We start from the raw sequence: 19,091 nt of genomic DNA, 5'->3' as shown, positions 1-19,091 counted from the left end.
GAAAGAAAGAGAATACAGAGCTACTTTCTGGCTCCTCAGCGCAGGCCCTCCTGGGTGGCCTTGGGGTCCAAGTACAGGGAAGCTTGGAAGTGAAGCCACATCCTTCTGCAGCAGAAGGTCATGGTGTGGTTGTTTTCACCTATACACATCCCTGTTTTAGAGGGGACTCGGCCTGCTTCGCCGCAGCTGAGGGAGCTCAGTGTACCCCTTCACTGTTTTTGCTTCTGTGAGGTTTTATGTGAGATTTTCTTTGGTTCATGTAGCCTCAGCTTCTTCTTGAACCAGCATTTCTCTGCTGTTTCCCCTGGACTGCTTGCATCCGACTGCCCAGCAGGCTGCAGTAAAAGCAGGGCAGGATAAAGAAAAAAATTACACTATTAAGTGGGTGGAAAACTGTGCTGAGCACTGTACAGGAAGCCTAGAGAGTGAGCTGGAATCGTAAACCAGTGTGGGCAGCACATACACCCAAGGCGTCCCGCTCCCGGGAGTACAGCCCAAACTGGCCAGTCTGTAGATGTGTCCCGGTCCTCGGGAGCCTGAGCTCTCAGTGCCTTACGGCTCCTGGTCCAAGGCAGATGTCGTCAATCTGTGCCTTTTGGGAATAGCTGAGTAGGGGAAGCGGAGACGTAAAAGCTTCTGACAAAGCTAGATGTTTCTCTAGCAGAGCTACAGTTTCTTCCTACCTTAAGCACATTGTGTGTGTGTGTAGGCAGTTTTCCAACATTTTTCACTGGAAAATGTTATTTAAAGGAAAACAAACAATGCATTTATATAATAGAAATATGGGTGAGAGTCTATATGTCTAGAAATGTGAACTTATTCCCTTTTCTGGGGAGCAGAAGGAAGCAAACTTGTTCATTTTGGTGTGAGTATAACACAATTCATGATTAATGCTGATAATACTTTCCCTGCATTGCCATGGGAACTTGCTGTAACTGTATATCTTGCTGCTGTTGAGGTTACATGGCTGCTCTTCAGGGTGCTTTTGGGACCAAATAACAGTGGACCTGTACTCAGACCCCTGAAGCTGGTAGTGGTGTGAACTAATTGCTGAAAATACGTTTGGTTCAAAATATGTTTTGCAATACTGCAAATGTGGATGTTTCCTGTCTTGTCTTCAGCTGAAACAAGTATGGATCTGGCACAGATGGGGTGCATTGAAAGATGGAGAAAAGGTGGTAGGGTCTAGGACTTGAACGTCTGTTTGGAGAAAATAAATGAAGTTCAGTCAGACCTTTGAGCGATGGTTTACCAGTATTTTTCATGAAACCTGTTTCTGGTGCATTTGAGCTTCTACTTCACATAAACCCAAAGGATAATTTTGGGCAACGTGGCTACACCATCAATGGTCTGAGGTGCCAGGCGGACTCCTGCTTCCATCTGTGCTGTTTCTGTGGTGTCATTTCAGCAAGTGGCATTAGCAGGGCGGTGACTGGCCTGTTTAGCTTTCTGTGTGTATCCCTGGTTGCTAACATTAAGTTTGGTTCCCAATGGTGCTCCCAATGTCTTTACTGCTGTACTTCAGATCTGCTATAAGGTAGGTCATTGACAAGACTTTAAGTACTGTATCAGTAAGTCTGTTTCAGCCCCTATCATGTTTTCCTGTGTATCTGATTTTTTTTTTTAGCTTGAATACAAAAAAAAAAAGCTGTGTGTTGTCTTTTTTGGTGTTTTGGGGTTTCTTTGGTTGTTTTTCTCCTGCTCATATTATTGCTGTGCATAGCGAGGCAGTGAATTTAAACATTAGGAAAATAAGAAATGGAAAAAACCCCCCACAACTCAAACCCTGCTAAACTCTGTTTCTAAATAACTCTCCACCCCCAAAGAAAACAGGCAATTTCCTCTTTATTTCCTTAGACGCTAATGGAAAGCAGGAAAATACAGTTTTGAACCAGCTTTTTGTATGATGCACCACAGCTTTAGGGGCTTTTACATTTGGCTTTGTCTCTGCCTTCATTGTAGCTGTTTTGATTGCTAAACTGTTGAACTTTTCCCTTGAGCTTGCTCTTGGCGGGTACTGCTTATGGCAGGCATGAAGCGTGTTTGTACCACTCTGTACCAGTATATTTGGGACCTTAAGTTAACCTTTTTTAAAAACTATTGAAGGGATTTAAAGAGCCCATCTCCTAAATGTGAGTTTGAATCTTTTAGTTGGCACAGGAGGTGATACATCACTTTCTATACTGTGCTGAAAAAAATAAAAACCTTCAACTTTCTTCAACTGATCTGGGTCATAATTGCAGGCAGCAATTTATCCTGGTGGGTAAAAGAAAATGTGGACTGAAATGAATGCATTTTATTGTTTCTGCTTGTTGAGTTCCATCTGTAACAGCTCTTGAACTAGCATCCTAGAGCCAAATTATAATTTTCTTTAGTAACAACTCTTTACAGAAAATGGCAACAAAATGTTAAATGTCAACTGAATTATCCTTTTCAAACCTGTGTAGATTAGCTGTTCATGTGCTCTGTTACTTTTTTCAGAATGGAAACTGGAGGACTTGAAGAGACTGGATGTCAACCAGGTATCAAACACACCAAATTTAATAGCTCGTAAATTTTCACCTTAAATTACAAGTTTTGTGTGGTTTAAACTGATTGATGGAATTTGAATGAATGATCACGCTGATGTAGCATTTCCCTGGAATGTGTTACTTAAATGTTAGAGTTGCAGGAACTGCAGCCATACTGTACATAATATGAAAAAATTTAAATTGCTTGTTAACACATGTGGCAGCTACATACAACTTCTTTTCCTGAAGATGCATTATCACACCATTTTTAGTTATGTGATCATATGCCGTTGTAGAAAGAGTGCAGTACAATATGCCAGGTACTCCTTGAAAACTCAGTGTGTTATCTGAAAGTAACTTGAATAGCATCTAACGTGTTTTCGGAGTGGGATTTGTTTTTGCAAACCTTTAGGAGTAACTGGTGATGCTTTCCCTCTATTTTCTACTTTGAAAACATTCTGGAGCTGAGCTTACACCTCCTCGGTGTCTCCTATGAAGGTGGCTAGCTAAACACAAAAGCAGCATGGTCTGATGACCCTGTTTCCCAAGTTTGTGAGCATCTGCTGTATGCTTTTTGCTATGCTTAAGTTAGCCATGTGTATGTTCGGTTTAGTTTTTCAGAGCTATCTATTTCAATGTCTGTATTTTGTAACTTTTTTGTTGCTATCATTATTGAATCAAAACCAATTCTTGCTATACTGCTAAACTGTGGTGTTTTTTTCAACAGGGTCTGTGATTATGGCCCAGCCACTTAGCAACTTAGACAATTTGTACTGTAAAGGAAGAAAAAAAGGTTGATTACTTAACTCTTGCTACTAAATCAGCCGAGCTTTTTTAAATCATGATGATAATGCATGTACATGTGTGCACCTGGAGCTCGTTTGCTTTTTACCTCCTATCATCCTATGAAATCCAATATATAAATAACAGATTCCAAACCTGCTTAAACAAGGGAAATGAATTTATGGTAGAAGGTTAACATTGGGAATGTTCTGGATCAGCTGCTTTCAGCAAAGTCCTGGTACAAAATTAGAGATTAATTTTCCTCTCAAGTTTGGTATGAGTTATGGAAATGTTATTTTGAGACCATATAGAAGTCTTGAGTGTCATTTTGTTCTGGGTAATGGAGTCCCCAAAGACAGCTTTTGTCCTGCAGTATGTGTGGGACTCTGGGTAAAAACAGCAAACTAGACTTCTGCCTACTATTACACTACATGTATATTGTCCTCTACAAAAAAAGGTTTGGAGTCTCCTTCTGCACGGTAGATCTGAGGCTGTAGCAGTGCCTGTGGTTTCAGTATAGTTTCTTCAGATTTATGCTGGAAAACCAAAGAATTTTGGTGCATAGTTTTGTATTAAAGGAAAAGAAAAACCTGGTGAGAGCCAGTGTTTATCATCACAAGTGGAAGGTAATAGTAACATTTTATGAGAAGCCTTGGTGTAGATTGAGGGGCCTTGCTGAGGGCTGTCTGGGACATGAGTAAAAGTGCAGAATCCCCCTCTGAAGGGGAGAAGGTGGGTAAATGACACTGTGGAAACACAGGATAAGGAGAGCTGTGAAAAGCAGTGCATTCAGTGTACTGCTTAAAACTGTAAATATGAAATTAGTTTTTCCTGTGATATAAATTGTCATAAAAAGCGGTATGCCTCTGAGTGCAGTGAAGGAGGTACTGAATTCCTGTGAATAAATACTGCGTGTTTTTATATTTGCTTTTTAAACTAAATGCATTTTTGAAGCTTTATCAATAGTGGAGCCTCACGTTTTTGAATCAATTCATGCTATGACGACTACTGGAAACTAAAATATTATGAAGGAGTTTTGTGTGTGTCATAACTTCACAGTATCATGCCATTTACTCTTGAAAATGCAGATATGTTAAAATTAAACTGAATTTATTAGCTCTAGAAGCTGGAACTATCTTAAAAAGGGGATGCTTCTGTTTGCACAGGCTGATATTGCACCGCTGATGGCTTCCCTTATTGGTGTGCCTTTCCCCCTGAATTCTGTGGTAAGAAGTACAAACATTTTTCCATATTATAGAAATCTGCTCCCAAAGAGGTGTTGGGGACAAGACTTGAAGCATGTGAGGGGAAAAGTTTTAAATTTGGAAAACTGCTATAGGTTATGGAGACCGCTTGTAGTTTTAGCTTTATATGTAAGTCTTCAGTTTGGAGCATAAACTCAATCCTTTTATATATTGTATAGTGCTTTCAATTGGAAAGGCAGCTGATCCTTTTATAATCTGCAACTTCATACTCTTGAGCAACATAAAAGCTTTTTGTTACTTTCGTTTTTAGGGATGGTTAAAATGCATTATGGTTTGAATAACACTTGATTTTGATCATGAAAGCTGAGCCTGTAAACAAGCTGGTTCCTGCAATTTAATGTTTAATTATTTCTTGTTTAAACTAGTGTACTTTCCTTAGATGGTATCTTGTGCCTGTAGTGAACAGTGAGTGCCCTCACTGTGAGATGGCTTTTTCTTTGAATGTCCTTTGTATATTTTTACATAGTCCAGAGGTTGTCTCATAAATATCTAATTGACAATTAGCATTACATTAGTGTGCTTTCATGCTGCTGCTTTAATTTTTAAAACACCTATTTACAGCACGGTTTTTGAAATATTTCTTTTGGAGAGTCTGCTCCAAATTCTGTCCTGCACTCACTGCTGGACATGCAAAGCAAGCTGCCCAACATAGGGTGGCATGGGAACCACTCGCTTTTCCATCACAAGTACTGGGTGAGTCAGGCCCAGGCAAGTCTTTTGATGGAAGACTTTTAGGTATTTCAAAAATGGTTTCTGATTAAAAGCTGAGGTTGTATTACTCTATAGTATATACTTTAATAATAACTTCCATTATTTACCTTTTTTGTGTTTCTGTAGGAGCTGGGATATTACAAACAATCCCTGTAATGTTGAGAAATTACGCGAGAAGAATATTTTCAAAGGAGTTACACTAGTTATTTCACCCGTAATTTGAACTATTCTTACTGCTCATTTGGCCTGCCACTCAGAGAAATTCCTGTTTCTTCATTTAAATTTTTTTATGTATATATGTATTTTTCTTCCCCAGGGAACTCTGCCTCTTGAATATCTGAACAATAGTGCTCATTTCAAAGCGGAGAGCTTATTTACCAATGCTGTTCAGATTCTCGAGCAATTTAAGGTAAATAATATGGTAAAGAAAAATATTTCTTTGAGTAATAGTTGTTGCTGTGCGTAAAATAATTGTACGAGGACAAACGCTGTATACAGCATGCTGTAATTCAAAAGACTAAAATTGAATGCGCATACTGAGTGATGTTGATTGACTAGCTGTGAGCTAGAGCCGAAGAAGTTTGAAAGACTTTAATAAACACCTTTTTTGTAAAGTAAAAGTAATTTTTTCTTGAGTCTTAACATAAATGCTGATATTTATTAATGTTAGTGTAAACCTACTTGCAGTAAGTAGGTAGAATCTGAGTGCTGATACCTGAAAAGGGAAATACTGCCTTTGCAACAGGGGCTGGGAGACAAGGCTCTAAGTCAGGATCAGTATGCAAACAGATCAAAAAGGTAACAGGCACCTGTCCATTAAAGAAATGAAATTAGTGGCCTAATTCACTTTTAGCTAATGCTGTTGTATCTGTTGTTTTGCTTTGCAAGTGTTCGTCTCCACCTTCTCTGTCATGATTAATCTATTATCATATTATGAGAACACATATGTGGTCCAAACAATAAAAGGTTCTATGTCACTAGATGGTGGAATAAGAAACAGTCCCAAATCCCAAAATCATAGTTTTGGCAAGACATAGAAATGCTCTGAGGGAAAACCAATCTCTCCACAGGCAGGAAGCTGAGCCACACAAGAACTGTTGCCCTGTCAGGAAATCTGTGTGATGATGGTGGGACGAGGAACTAGCATGAGATCACCTCCAAGAGATTAGCACCATCAGCACCTTCTGTCCCTTGAACGCCAGGTTCCCAAGTGTAGTTTTTGTGGATACAAGCTTGGCAGTGTCAACAGCAGAGTCTGTTCCAATGATGTGGTGAAAAGCTGGCCTGTAGCAGGGGAAGTGACTGATGGGCTGCACATGAAGCTGCTGATAGACCTCTGTTCTAAGAATTAAGGATGTGACTCAGGTCTTTTTCTTTTTTTAAATAACCCCTGGGACACCAATTTAACTGAAAAAGTTCTGCTCCTCCTTTTGTTTATTTTTGTTCTGTCATTTTGTAGTGCTAAATCATCTATTGTTGGCTGCCTTGTTTCTAGCATTGCTTTGGAAGGATCGTGTGTGAATTTCCTTTGTGTTTCTCTGCTGAAGCAGATGTAGCGCACTGGCTTAGACATGCCAAGTGGCTTTGTACTTTTCCTGTGATGGACTGACCTGACCACAGTTTGTACTCCCTGGAGAGGATGTTGCCTTGGATGGATGGGATGAGATGTACAGGTTACTACTTCAAGCTGTCAGGTTTTGGGAGCACTGCTCTTAGAAAGTTCTTGTTTGTGCCTTATGCCAGCAGTCAGACTCGAGTCAAGCTGCTGCAGGAGGCTATAAAGATGTTTTGAAGGGCCCTAGGGGAAGTGGCTCCGACGGCATCAAAACCTTCTATTTTTATCCTTGTGCAGGTTAATCGATCTAAAAGCACTGCCGAAGCAGTGCTGCTACAGTGTACAAGTTCCCATCTGGCATAAATAATACCCGTTTCATAGAGGAAGGTTGTCACTGAAGTCTGGTAGCACTTCTAGTCATATCTTCCCTTTATCCTACAAATTGTAGAAGTCCTGTGAAAATCACTGGCTGCGGGGTGGTTTATTTTACCTTCTTTAGAGCAGGTCTGGGTTTCCAGGTATGCTAATTCCACACTTGGAGGAGTTGAGTATAACACCCAGTTTCCTAGACAATATATCAACAGTATGATCTAATTCTTTTTCCAAAGTTGTAGAACTCTTCTGTGATTTTTAGTTTAATTCCTGATACAATTTTTAGTCTTGTTGCAACTTGCATATAATGATTTAATGCTTTTTATGCAGGTTAAGATGAGTCAGAAAAAAGAAACTACATTGTCGTTTCTGTTCACACCATTCAAGTAAGTGTCTGTAAATACTGAATATATTTTACCCAATTGTTTGTCTTATCACTGTGGCATTCCAATGAGATGCAACAACAGTGTAATTTGGTCTCTTCAGTCTTTTTTTTTTTAAATGGTAGTGTTTATCTGACTCTGAAACTTTGCATTAGAATGAAGTCTCTGCAGTTAATTTCTATGTTAGAATCCTGGTTAGAATTAGATTTTTTTTAAAAAAATCCATTCCTTACATTTAGTCTTCCATTAAGGGTTATTTGCCTCACCTTTTTGACGATATAGCTATATATAGACTGCATGGTAGTTTTCACTGACTTTTGGGGTTTTTGTTGTCTTTTAGCATTCCTTGGGAGGTATAAGTCCCTATAGGGTCAGGAAATACCATCCATTCTTGTTTCTGTGTATATAGAAATTGAACTAACAATTGTTTCTTCTGTGATTTAAATTCTAATGAAAAACAAACAAAATGCCTTGCATCCAGAAAAGCAGCTCAAAATCTTTGTAATTTGTGCTGCCTAGTGTTAGTGTTTCCAGGGCTGTGAAGGAGTCTCTGCAATGACTTGTGTGTATGTGTGTGTACCTGTGAGCTCTGTGTTCTAGTGTATGGAGCAATTACTGACCCACTCACCCTTCAGTTTTATCCAATTAAAGCTGCTTTTTCCTTTTTCTTTCCCCACTGAAAGGGTTTTGAAAGCTTTGCTATGGGTGCACGTGATACTGTTCAGTTCTGCTTTCATTTGTGGAGTGCTCCAAAAACACTTTGTCACCAAGAGCAGCTGTTTTCCTTTGGGAAATAAAACTGATGTTAATTAAGATCTTTAAATCATAGGTTCGGTAAAAAGTACTTGAATCTTTTCCTGTGAAGTATGTTTAACTGCTAAATAAGATTGCTGTCTTTCTGAACAGAGACTCACTGTTATTTTATACCACTAGCTTCTTGAAAGGGAAGGTTTAAGACAGTCTCTGAGATACAAGTCAAGTCAATCTTGGGCACATAATGAATGCTTTAGACCAAATTTTTATTAAGAATTATAGGTGCATTATCAAAGTATTTGCTGATGGAACAAAAATGCCATAAAGGATGGTCAGTCATCTTCAATTCTGTGGAGAAGACTAATAGTTTAATTTCACAGCTCTTGTTTAAATTTTACCTTTCCCCAAGAAATAAGACTGATTCTGTAAAATAGGATCTGTTTTTCTTAATGCTAAATTTATCTTTAAAGGAACTAAATGTTGTTGATTGCCTTATGGACTGGTGACTTTTTTTTATGGTATGTTGGATTGTTTTAAGTGGAAATTCTGGAGACACTTATCACTTGGAAAATATCACTAAAACTTGGTATGAACGTGTTGTTATTTTGGTGTGGCCCATTGCAAAAAGAAATTTATTTTACTTTCTTTAGGTATTCTTAAAACTTTTCTGAATCAGAATGTGGGTTAATGGTCCTTCCAGGAAAGGTTTTTTATGAGACCAAAATAATTCCTTGGATGTGTGAATTACCTTACAAAATGTGCCTAAGCTTGCATGTTGTATGGATAATTACTTTCTTTGGTTCCCCAAGATATTGTTTATCTTCACTCTAGGAAAACAGAACAAGATTCATACCACAGATGGTCACACAATGCAAATACTCATCCACAGTGTTCTGGGGGGCGAGTTTGGCCAGGTTCTAATTAGTCTTCATGACTCCACTTGCTTGTCAAAACTTGGCCTGTGTCTGGGAAGCTACCAAGGGGCCTTGTCCAACCAGTTACTAATAGGTAGGATGAAACAGTTGAATGTCAACTTATTTTTAAGCATACAAATAACTTCCTACTGCTTCAGCTTGCAGGAGCTGAAGGAAAAACTGAAGCCATTTTAGACACAATCTGTTCCCTCCTTCACATGGGGGCAACTGAGCAGTGAACATGAGCCTGAGCTTCAGCTGCAGGTTGTCATCTGATGCATTAGTGTAAGGCAACCCTCATCAGTTCTTCAAACAAATTTTTCTTGAACCAGAGTGAGATACTGAGGGAAAGGCATGTACCCCTTTCTGCTGGCTTTACTGTAACAGTTTTTGGTGGTAGATAAGAGGTATAGAAGGGTACAGTTACTCTAACTTTTTCAGGAGAAGTTAAGAAGGCAAAGTTGGGGATAGCTTACTCCTGTAACTGGAGCAAGAGATCGCTTGATATATTGTGCTACGTTTTAGTGGTTGGTAATGGTACGGAATTGCATTTCTGCACAGTTATACACTATTTGGACTTGTCAGCCCAAGTTTAATGTCAGGTTTGTCCACTGATTTGTGTTAAACTATGGTTGGCCTTGTCTGCTGCTCCAGCTGAGCACAGTTCTTTGCTGTGTTTCTGCTAGGCACTACTGTCCTTTAATTAAGACAAGAATAGCTCTTCCACCACTGTTCATTGATTTGAGCTGCTGTACAAAGGAGTTATATCCTTTTTTAATCCTTTGTGGTGCCTTTGTGGTGAAATTTGTAACTTGAAGCTCAGAAAATGTGTGCACCAGCATAATGCCTTACTCCTTCCTAGTTTATTGGAGGTTAGTGAAGTTTATTGGAGATTAATGAAGTATTCCTGTCTGAAGTCCTTTGGGTCCATCAAGTTATGTAGAAATTGAAAATGTAAACATTGTATTTTGGGATATAGATTTTATGTATATTTCAGCATCTTGATAACATGAAAATGAACAAAGATACCTCTAAGAACTGCCTTTCTTAAATTATTTGAATTAAATTATGTAATTGAATAAAGTCTGTATAACAGAAATGTAGATACGAATTCCAGAAGAAACCTGAATCTAAAATTTCAGATTGAGACATTCTTGTTTCTGAGAAGTTGATATTGCTATTGAAGATATATTTATCTGGGAGGTGAGAGTATGTTCACAGATAACGTGTTTTGTAGAAACTACAACATAACAAAATCCTCAACTTAATTTATCAGCCAGAAATAGCGTGAAAAACTTTCCTTTAATATCTGTGGGGAAAATCCTGTTTCTGAGCTTGAAATCCATCTGTCAGGTGTATAATGAGGAGGAGGATGGAGCTGATCATCGTGTTGTGTGATAGAAACTTCAGTAGTGTCTACTTGACCAGGTTTGAGGCAGATTAGAATTTGGATAGCTGTATCTATTAATAAGGATGTGTCTGGCTGCCAGTAATGCCACTTTGATTTTGTCGAAGTGCCTTCATCAAGGAACAAATCTGTGTAAAAGTGTATCTTGAGGCTACCTGTGTTGAGAATACGTTTGAGAAAGAGCCTGGCTGCAAGTGTCTGCTGATTCTGCAAGGCAAGGTGCACAACCTGCTCCCATGGATACACAACAGCAGAACAGTGTCCCTTGCTGATACTGAATACTTGTTTAGAATCCTTATCTGCAGTTCCATTTGGATACCTGAGGGGATTTGCTGCCTGAAATCAGTTTCCTTCCCACTTCCTTCCACTCCCTACCCTTTTTTCCACATGTTTTCAAAAATTATTTGCTTAGCGAAATCAGAGGCTTCTCTTATCAGGATTCTGAGACATAGACGCAATGCTTTGACCTTTGTGTGTAAGAAAAGCAGGTAGCAAATGCCAGATGCTTTGAAGGAAGAGTGAGGACAAATCTGAAGATTGCTGACAGAGGAAAACTGATGTCCAGGATAGTGAACTAGCTTCTCAGCTTTCTGACCATTTGATGTATCTTAAGGCAACTGCTGAGCTGGCACAGTTTCAAAGAGGAGTGTGCCGAGGGGCCAGATACTACTGTTGCAAAAGCCTTCCCAAAGCTGGTATCTCTGGGCTGTGAAAGTAATCCTACAAGGAGTAGGAGGACAGTGTAGTGAGGTGAGTAGATGGGACATCAGTGTTGCACTAAAATCCTCTTAACCAGTTAATGCAATTTGATTATCCCAACAGGTACAAGAGATTTAAGATACTAAATTACACAAAAGCACAGGAGTCCTTTTGTGTGTGCCTGATGTATACAGTGCTTTCAGGGAAGACTCTGCTTCCAGCTGTTCAGGTTCCGGTGCCTCACAGTAAGATGGCAGGAGCACCATGTACAAAAAAAAACCAGGAGATGAGCAGCTGAATTATAATCAGTGCTTGCTTTCCACTTGCTGTGTTTTTTTGTTGAAAGTCTTGAAGTTTATGTCAATACGGGCTTTTTTAAGCAGGAAACAGCTTAAGTATCTTACTTAAAGTCAAGCTTGTCCATACCATCTTGATGCTGCATTTTTAAAGTAACTTAATTGTTTGAATCCTACATTTTAATCATCCTAAATACTTATTTGTGTGTTTAATCAAGTTATAACTTGCACAGTTATATGCAAAGTCACTACATTTTTAATATGCAGTGTACAACATACAGCTATTAAATAAAAATGTGCCTCTCCCTTACCATACAAAAATGTAACTCTTTTCCTTTCCTCTATGCTCCAATACGAACTGAGATAAAACTCCCTTAAACATTTGCACAGATTTGATGCAAGGAAGTATCAATCATGTAGACTGAGTCTTTCCACATAGTTACAATTATGTATTTGTCACGGTGATAGAAAATAAAATAGCTTTTTTCTAATTTAGAGTGTCTTTGAAGATGTACAGCAACTTCAAAGAAATGCCACATGTACAAATACCTCTCTTTTCCTTCCTTTCTCTGACTGAAGATACAGCACTGCATTGTTCCCTTGGTCTGATGGCCTTTCAAAACAAATAATAGATATTTCCACAAAATTGACATTTGGAGCAAAGTGAAACAAGTCATTTCTCCTCCACCATTAAGTGGGGCAGGGTTCCTTAAGGTGTCAGTAAACATAGCACATCCTTTGAAGTATCCTATTCTTGTTTTGTTTAAATAAATTACATTTATTTAAATAAATGGTAGTATGCTAGATATTTGTGATACATGTGGTAATGCATTGCAAGAGCAACCATTAAGGATTGAATGTCAGGAGGAAAAGGTGAAGCTATTGCACTAGGGAAGGGTATTTCTAACAGTGATCACAGAATCACTAAGGTTGGACAGGACCTTCAAGATCATCAAGTCCAACCATTAATACGGTGCCACCGTGTCTCCTAAACCATGTCCTGAAGCGCCACATCCACACATTTTTTGAACACTTCCAGAGATGGTGACTCCACCACCTCCCTGGGAAGCCTGTTCTAATGCTTGACCACCCTCTCGGTGAAGAAATTTTTCCTAATATCCAATCTAAACCTCCCCTGGTGCAACTTGATTACTCTTCCTGTCCATTTGTCTGAATACTTTGTGTTTCCAGAGGAACCTTGATTTAGCAGAGGCACTGATTTATCTGGGAAGACATTTCATCCCCTTTATTCTGTGGTCAAGCATGAGGGACAGCAGCTTCTTTCAACTTCTAGTGAACCCTGGAAACGCAGCCAGCTTTTTTCATTATCCACTTTGTCCCCATTGTGTTACCAGGTGGGAATCTAGGCATCAGCCTGCTTCTGGGGCAGCTGGTACAAGCAGGCCAATATTGGCACCTTTAGTGTGTTGGGGAGGCAGACTGGCAGCCCTCTCCTCTCCACCCTTGGCTTTAGGAACCTGTGTATATACATGTGAACAAAAAACTAGAAATGCAGTGCCGTAGAGACAAAACTGCTCAAATGGAAATAATGGCTTCGTATGATTAAAAAAAATGATTGAATAGTAGATGTATTATCTCTTTAGGGAGAAATCAATGCCTGTGCTATAAAATACATGATCTTTGGCAAAAATGTCAGCTTCTCTTTCACTGAATGGGCTGTGTCTGAAGCACTCTGTTAAATGCTGCTCAGGGAGGATGCAATCCTCTTAGCAGGCATCTTGGTGGTCTCCAGTTTCAGCAGCGTACTCAGGAGCTTTTAGTTTGTACATGCAAAGCTTATGGGCAGCGGCTTCTGCGTAGGAGGACCAGGCATAGTTGGATTTACTATCAAGTCAGATGTAGGTAAAGTCTTTAGAAGGAGCTAAGAGCCTAATGTGTGACATAAAATACCACAAGATTTATGTGTATTTCTCTATTTCCTTGTATAAATCCCTTTGGCCTTTTCTTGGAACTTGTGAGGCTTCATGCAGTGAGGGTGAGGGAAGGGCATACAGGCAGGTGGTGGGATGGGCAGAGGATGTTCTGCACCAGAGCATGAGGTGAGAGAGACAGTGTGGCGCTCTTTCTGGATCTTAGTAAAAAAGGCCCGATAACAAATCGTTTAATAAAATAGCTGGTTTTGTAAGATAAAATAAAAAGAAGACTATAGATAGCAAGTAAATCGTACATCCCTTCGGATGCTGGGTACCCTGCGTTTGTGCAGCATCAAGTGGAGCCCGGGTAGGTTTTCCCACGGTGCTGCACAGATCCTGTCTGTGGAGAGGTTCTCTCTTTTTGATCTTTCAAGCTATTACATGATTTTTCTTGCAAGAAATCAACTCTAGTAATCACTTCTATTGTCAAACAGAATGGAGGTTCACAGGAGAACGTCTTTCTGTGCCTCTATATAAACATGAGGAGAGGCAGGCAGTGTAGTTCCCGGTATGGAGTGGGAGCTGCCTGCAGGCTCCTTGGTTGCTACGAGCTGGCTGAGTTTGTCCTGTGGCCAAGGTATTTGTGCACAGGCCTGGGCCTACTCAGGCTAACCGTCACGTGGGACGCTGACTCCTCGATGTTCGATGGTCTCCTGGTCGCAATCAGTAGGGCGTGCCTGCCCAAACCTGTGCTTCAGTGGCCACGGGGCCCTGCTATCACGTAGCTGCCCAAACAGAGCACAAGCTGCCTGCTCCAGATGCAGCTGGTTGGAAAATGGTCACTATGGTTTAAGTTTGGCATGTAGGATTTGTGGAGCAGAAGAGGCCCTGTGGCATGACACTACATAGCCACAACACTGCAGATATCTAGATCAGCTCGATGCATGACATAAATCATCATACATTTTGCAGCGATGAGGGCTGACTTACCGCATAGGTAAGGCGTTGTTATTTAGGGTCAGCACATGTCCCCTGCAGTACTAAAATAGAAGAGACTTTTAAAAATGGTGCATTTCCCTTCCTCCGAGGATCTTCACTTTCCCTATTCAGCAGTTTCTCTTTCCAAGGCTGCAGCGTTGTGTCCCGCTGGCTTTTCAGGTAAAACCCCTACCCCTGCTAGATCCCTGCATCCAGCTCCTCCGTTCTGCTCGGAGCTGGCCGGAGGGACTGCTTCAGAGCGTGCCCTCCTCCCTCCCGGCCTCTGGTTGTCCACAGCTCTTGCCATAGTTGTTTGCATGCGAAATCTGCCTGTGTGCAGCCCAGTTATCTTAATTGTTTCTCTGTTCAGTGAATTGGCAGCTGGCAGTTAGCTTGCCTGCTCCTTTTTCTCTCATTTCTGCTATCTGAAGGATTTACATAAATATCCTGAGGCACTTCGCTGTTGAATATGTGAATATGCTGCATCAAGGACACTGATTTGTGGAAATTAAAAGGCTATTTTAATTCGTAGGACTTGACAGTCCAGGATTAGACCATTAGCAATCAGACCACCTCCCGCAGTTTCACTAATGTCCTGCTGTTTCCTCCTTTGCCTGTTTGTAAATCTGAATACAAAAGCATACGTGTACCGGTAGGTTTTTGCAATGTGTCAGTAAAGAGGCTTTTTACTATCTTTAGCCTGTGGAAGTGTGTGTCCTTTCCTTTCATTATGCTTTAAAGAACAAAAACCTCAGAACTTAAACCAGAAGCCTCTTACTGACTTTCTTACTCCTTTTTCTTTTGGAGTGCCTGATGCATGCAGTGGTGCTTTTTAATGCTGCTTAAAAGAAAAAAGGTTGCAAAGATAATTGAGTACAGCCCTACAGTTAGACTGGCTGATTTACAATCTAACACGGTAGTCATAAAATCCAGAAATCCATGAAAAACCTACTTGAAATTTAGACACTCCAAGACTGAAACTCGTGGCAGTGGAACAACAGGAGGAAAGAGTAGATCAAGTCAGGAGAGGGAATGTTGAGGGTCCTGGGCTTTAAGACGCCGTAATAAACACTTCAGTGTAGGTTTATGTGGACGACCTTTTCTTTAAAAAAACCACAGCTTTAGAACACTAAAAGCATCACTGTAATTTTTTTATCTGTAAAGTACATGCATCTTGCTTCTGAATTACGAAAATCAAGTTTCATAGGACTTGCCTGTTTTACTAGCTTACCTGAAAATATTTTAGTAAACAAGTAAAGTTCAGGCCATCTAAACAGATTAAGGATCACTGAGTTACCCACCAAATCATCTAATCTTTGAAACTTAACTCTTTGATCAAAACTAAAACATATGCAAAGGACTGTCTCTATATTGTAATATGTGCTTTCAGTCTGTCTTTGGCAGACCCAGTAAAATAATTCTTTTTTTTCAGTAGGCACATCTATAAAGAACTGGAATTGAACACATTTTGAAAATGGGAAAAATCAACTTCTGGCTATTAAAATTTATGTAAATATGTAATTTGGTAAAGTCTGTAGAACTGTAACACATTTTTTTCCTGATCATTGGCCCCAGCAGCATGGTGTACTCTGTACTGCATAGCAAGTTCAACAGAAAGTAAACATCACGGTTCCAGATTTTGATTTTTGAAATACTTATTTGGTTGATTTTTCCACATTTTGCTGAATTAACTCATGGCTTTGCATCACTTGCCATTCAGTTTCTTTCTGATGGTTCTCTGCTGTTGATGGAGAAGTGGGAATGTTTTATATTGTGCATTTCATTCTAGAAGGCTGTGTGCCATACCTTTAAAAGAAATGATAGAACGATAAAGTTAGGCTAGTTTGTGATTGAACTATCATTAATATCAAGTCTCTGCATTCATGGGTTGCTAACTGGGTGAATTTGATGTGGAGCAGGAATAAGCATGCAATTGTGTTTCTGCTAAATTAATGGTGTTCAATGCAAGATCATCATAGAATCAGAGAATGGTTTGGGTTGGAACGGACCTTAAAGATCATCTAGTTCCAACACCCCTTCCGTGGGCAGAGACACCTTCCACTGGACCAGGTAGCTCAAAGCCCCGTCCAGCCTGGTCTTGAAGACCTTCCAGGGATGGGGCATCCACAACCTCTCTGGGCAACCTGCTGCTGTGCCTCACCACTGTCGTAGTGAAGAATTTCTTCCTTATATCTAATCTAAATCTACCCTCTTTCAGTTTAAAGCCATCACCCCTTGTCCTATCTGTGTCTCTCCTTTTTCCATTATCCACCTGATGCTTTCCGAGGTGCCATCTCTGTTGTACGGTTGGAATGTCTGAAGGCAGCTCTCATGGGAGTCTGACTTTGTTTTTGAAGCCTGTTCCTTTGAAAAAGTATTGTTCGATTACTTGTATAATTTCTGAATAGCAGCACTGCAAAAACACCAGGCCAGTCTTAAATCTGAACTTTGAAGATGCCATTTTGCCAGCAGTGGTGGTGTGGATCAAAGCAGTAATAGCGGGTCCTCTAAGTAGTACTTCAGCTGCTTGCAGAATTGCTGGTCTGGAAGCCATCTTTCCTCCTTAGTATGGCCCTCTGACAGGGGCATGGGTGGCAACGGAGTTTGAACGTATTCAGCTGCCTCTGTTGCTGGCAGTTTTCTCCATGGTGAGAGCAGAGAGGCACTGGTGCCTGCCCCGCCCAGTGGCCAAGCGGCAGGAGAACAGAGGTGGGTGGCAGAGGCCTGGGCTGCTCTGCAGGATGGTGCCAGTGGAAGAGCTTCATGGTGAGAGGGGCAACGTTAACCTGTGTGATTTTTTGAAGGTTGCAAGTTACTAAAATGCCAGGGATCTGCTTTCTGGAGAAGTGGACAAGAACCTGTGAGTGCTCAGCCTTTTGGCAGAAGAGGCTGCTGGAGTTGTTTGGGCAGTGGCAGTCTGATGCCTCTTTTACTGCTAACAATTTTGGATTTAGAAATTTCACAGCAAAGCAAGTGAGAAGGTCTGCCTTACGTGGTGTTCAGGAGAAGGTGGCCCGTACGAAGTCCTAGCAGGCTGTATTCAGATGGCCTTGCTCCATCTTGGGGCTGTCATGAGGTTCAAGGAATGTATATCCTTATCCTCTATCTTTTTTAGTTTTGCATCAACAGGAGGAGTTGGTCCTTTTCTCCGCATCCCCTAAACAGCCAGTATGAAAAGTTAGACTGAAGTCTGCTGAGTAGCCACTTCTGAGTTGCTGCTGGATGTGGGTGATAGAAATGTGATCATTATGTTTTCTGCAAATCTTGCCACTTTCAAAAGGTTGTAGGATGCACGTTTTTTTGGTTTTTTGGTTTTTTTTTTTTTCTGATGGGGAGAACGGAAAGGCAGTGATAGAAGGGTGTAGATGTGCATGAGCTGACGGTAGTCAGGTACATGGAGTTTGTGTGTGTATGTGTGGAGTGAAACAGCTGAAATAAATTTGTTTTCATCTGACAGTGAGCTAGGCAAAGATCTCAGCCTTTCTCTTTGTATGTTGCATCTGCAGGGCTGTGATGCTTCCTTGACCTTCATTATTAAATCTGCAGCTTTTTAAGTGTTAAACTACTACAGATCCTAAGGGATTACTTTTTATGGTAGAATTCTGGAAAATTTACTGCACAGTAAAATTACTCTAAATCATTATGTAAATAATCAGGCATAATAAAATTAAACTATCAGTAGTGCATACAGATGTATTTGCAAGACATGTCCTTCTGTACCAAGATTTTTATTTCAAGGTTCAACTGCAACATGCTACCTATGCCGTTGGGGTTGGTAATTTCTGTAGTGTGATGATAAACTAGACTCATTGGCCAAAAAAAGGTCCCCTTGACATTGCTATGGTGAAAGTACTTCATCACAGTCTTGTTAGTGCTGTCAAATATATGAAGCATGAATGATACGTTGGAAAGGTGAATTTTGTCAGATATACTTATGACAAGGGTGGCTAACATCTCAGAAGGGATAGTTTATAAGCACTTGCACAATTAGCCCAATTGTTTTTTTCATAATTAATTATGTTTATCTGTGGATGAAGCTGTGATTTCTGTCTGGAACTGGAAAGTTAATCTCTGATAGCCATCATGAAAAACAAAATTAGTCTTGTAGAACCACCATTGTTTTCTGTGAAGAATGTAATCTTAAGTCTTTAGAACCTTTATGATATTGCAAATGCATGCATTTTTATAATATATGTGACCATAGAGGAGTTGGGTTTTCTTGCAAGTTAAACCTCAGAGTACTACACTTTACAGTGCGTATGTTTTCCAACACTTTCAAGAAAAGGAGGACACAGCTGAATACACACTGACTAAATTCTTTTTGTGCGTGTTTGTTGATAGGACGGGTATTTTTGTGTTATGGAAAAAGATTTCTGATTTTACTAGTCAAGACTATTAATCTTGAATTTGGTAGACTTGGATTTTGGTGATGAGTAGCTGAGAAGAACATATACATATATACCTTAGTTTTCTTTCTAGAGTTCAGAATCTTTCTAAACAGTAAATTTACTTCATTACTATTAATATTAACTGCATGTATGTGTGCATTAAGTGACCTTTAGAATCCATTGACATACTAGTAGTGCCTCT

At 40.0% G+C, this 19,091-nt stretch overlaps 1 protein-coding gene across 1 annotated transcript in view; it reads left to right on the top strand.

The window, feature by feature from the left end:
- PIGN (phosphatidylinositol glycan anchor biosynthesis class N) overlaps positions 1–19,091 on the top strand; it is a gene marked incomplete at both ends in the record, with an annotated part of 87,807 nt that overhangs the window by 21,570 nt on the left and 47,146 nt on the right. The window contains 4 exons of the mRNA XM_081996650.1: positions 2,482–2,522; positions 4,460–4,519; positions 5,586–5,678; positions 7,527–7,582. Coding sequence (XP_081852776.1) covers positions 2,482–2,522; positions 4,460–4,519; positions 5,586–5,678; positions 7,527–7,582 — 250 coding nt within the window. The remainder of the gene's footprint in view (positions 1–2,481; positions 2,523–4,459; positions 4,520–5,585; positions 5,679–7,526; positions 7,583–19,091) is intronic.

This window comes from Phaethon aethereus (assembly GCF_964289735.1).
Source record: "Phaethon aethereus genome assembly, chromosome: 2".
Lineage (NCBI taxonomy): Eukaryota > Metazoa > Chordata > Aves > Phaethontiformes > Phaethontidae > Phaethon > Phaethon aethereus.
This window is presented reverse-complemented; position numbering and strand designations above follow the sequence as displayed.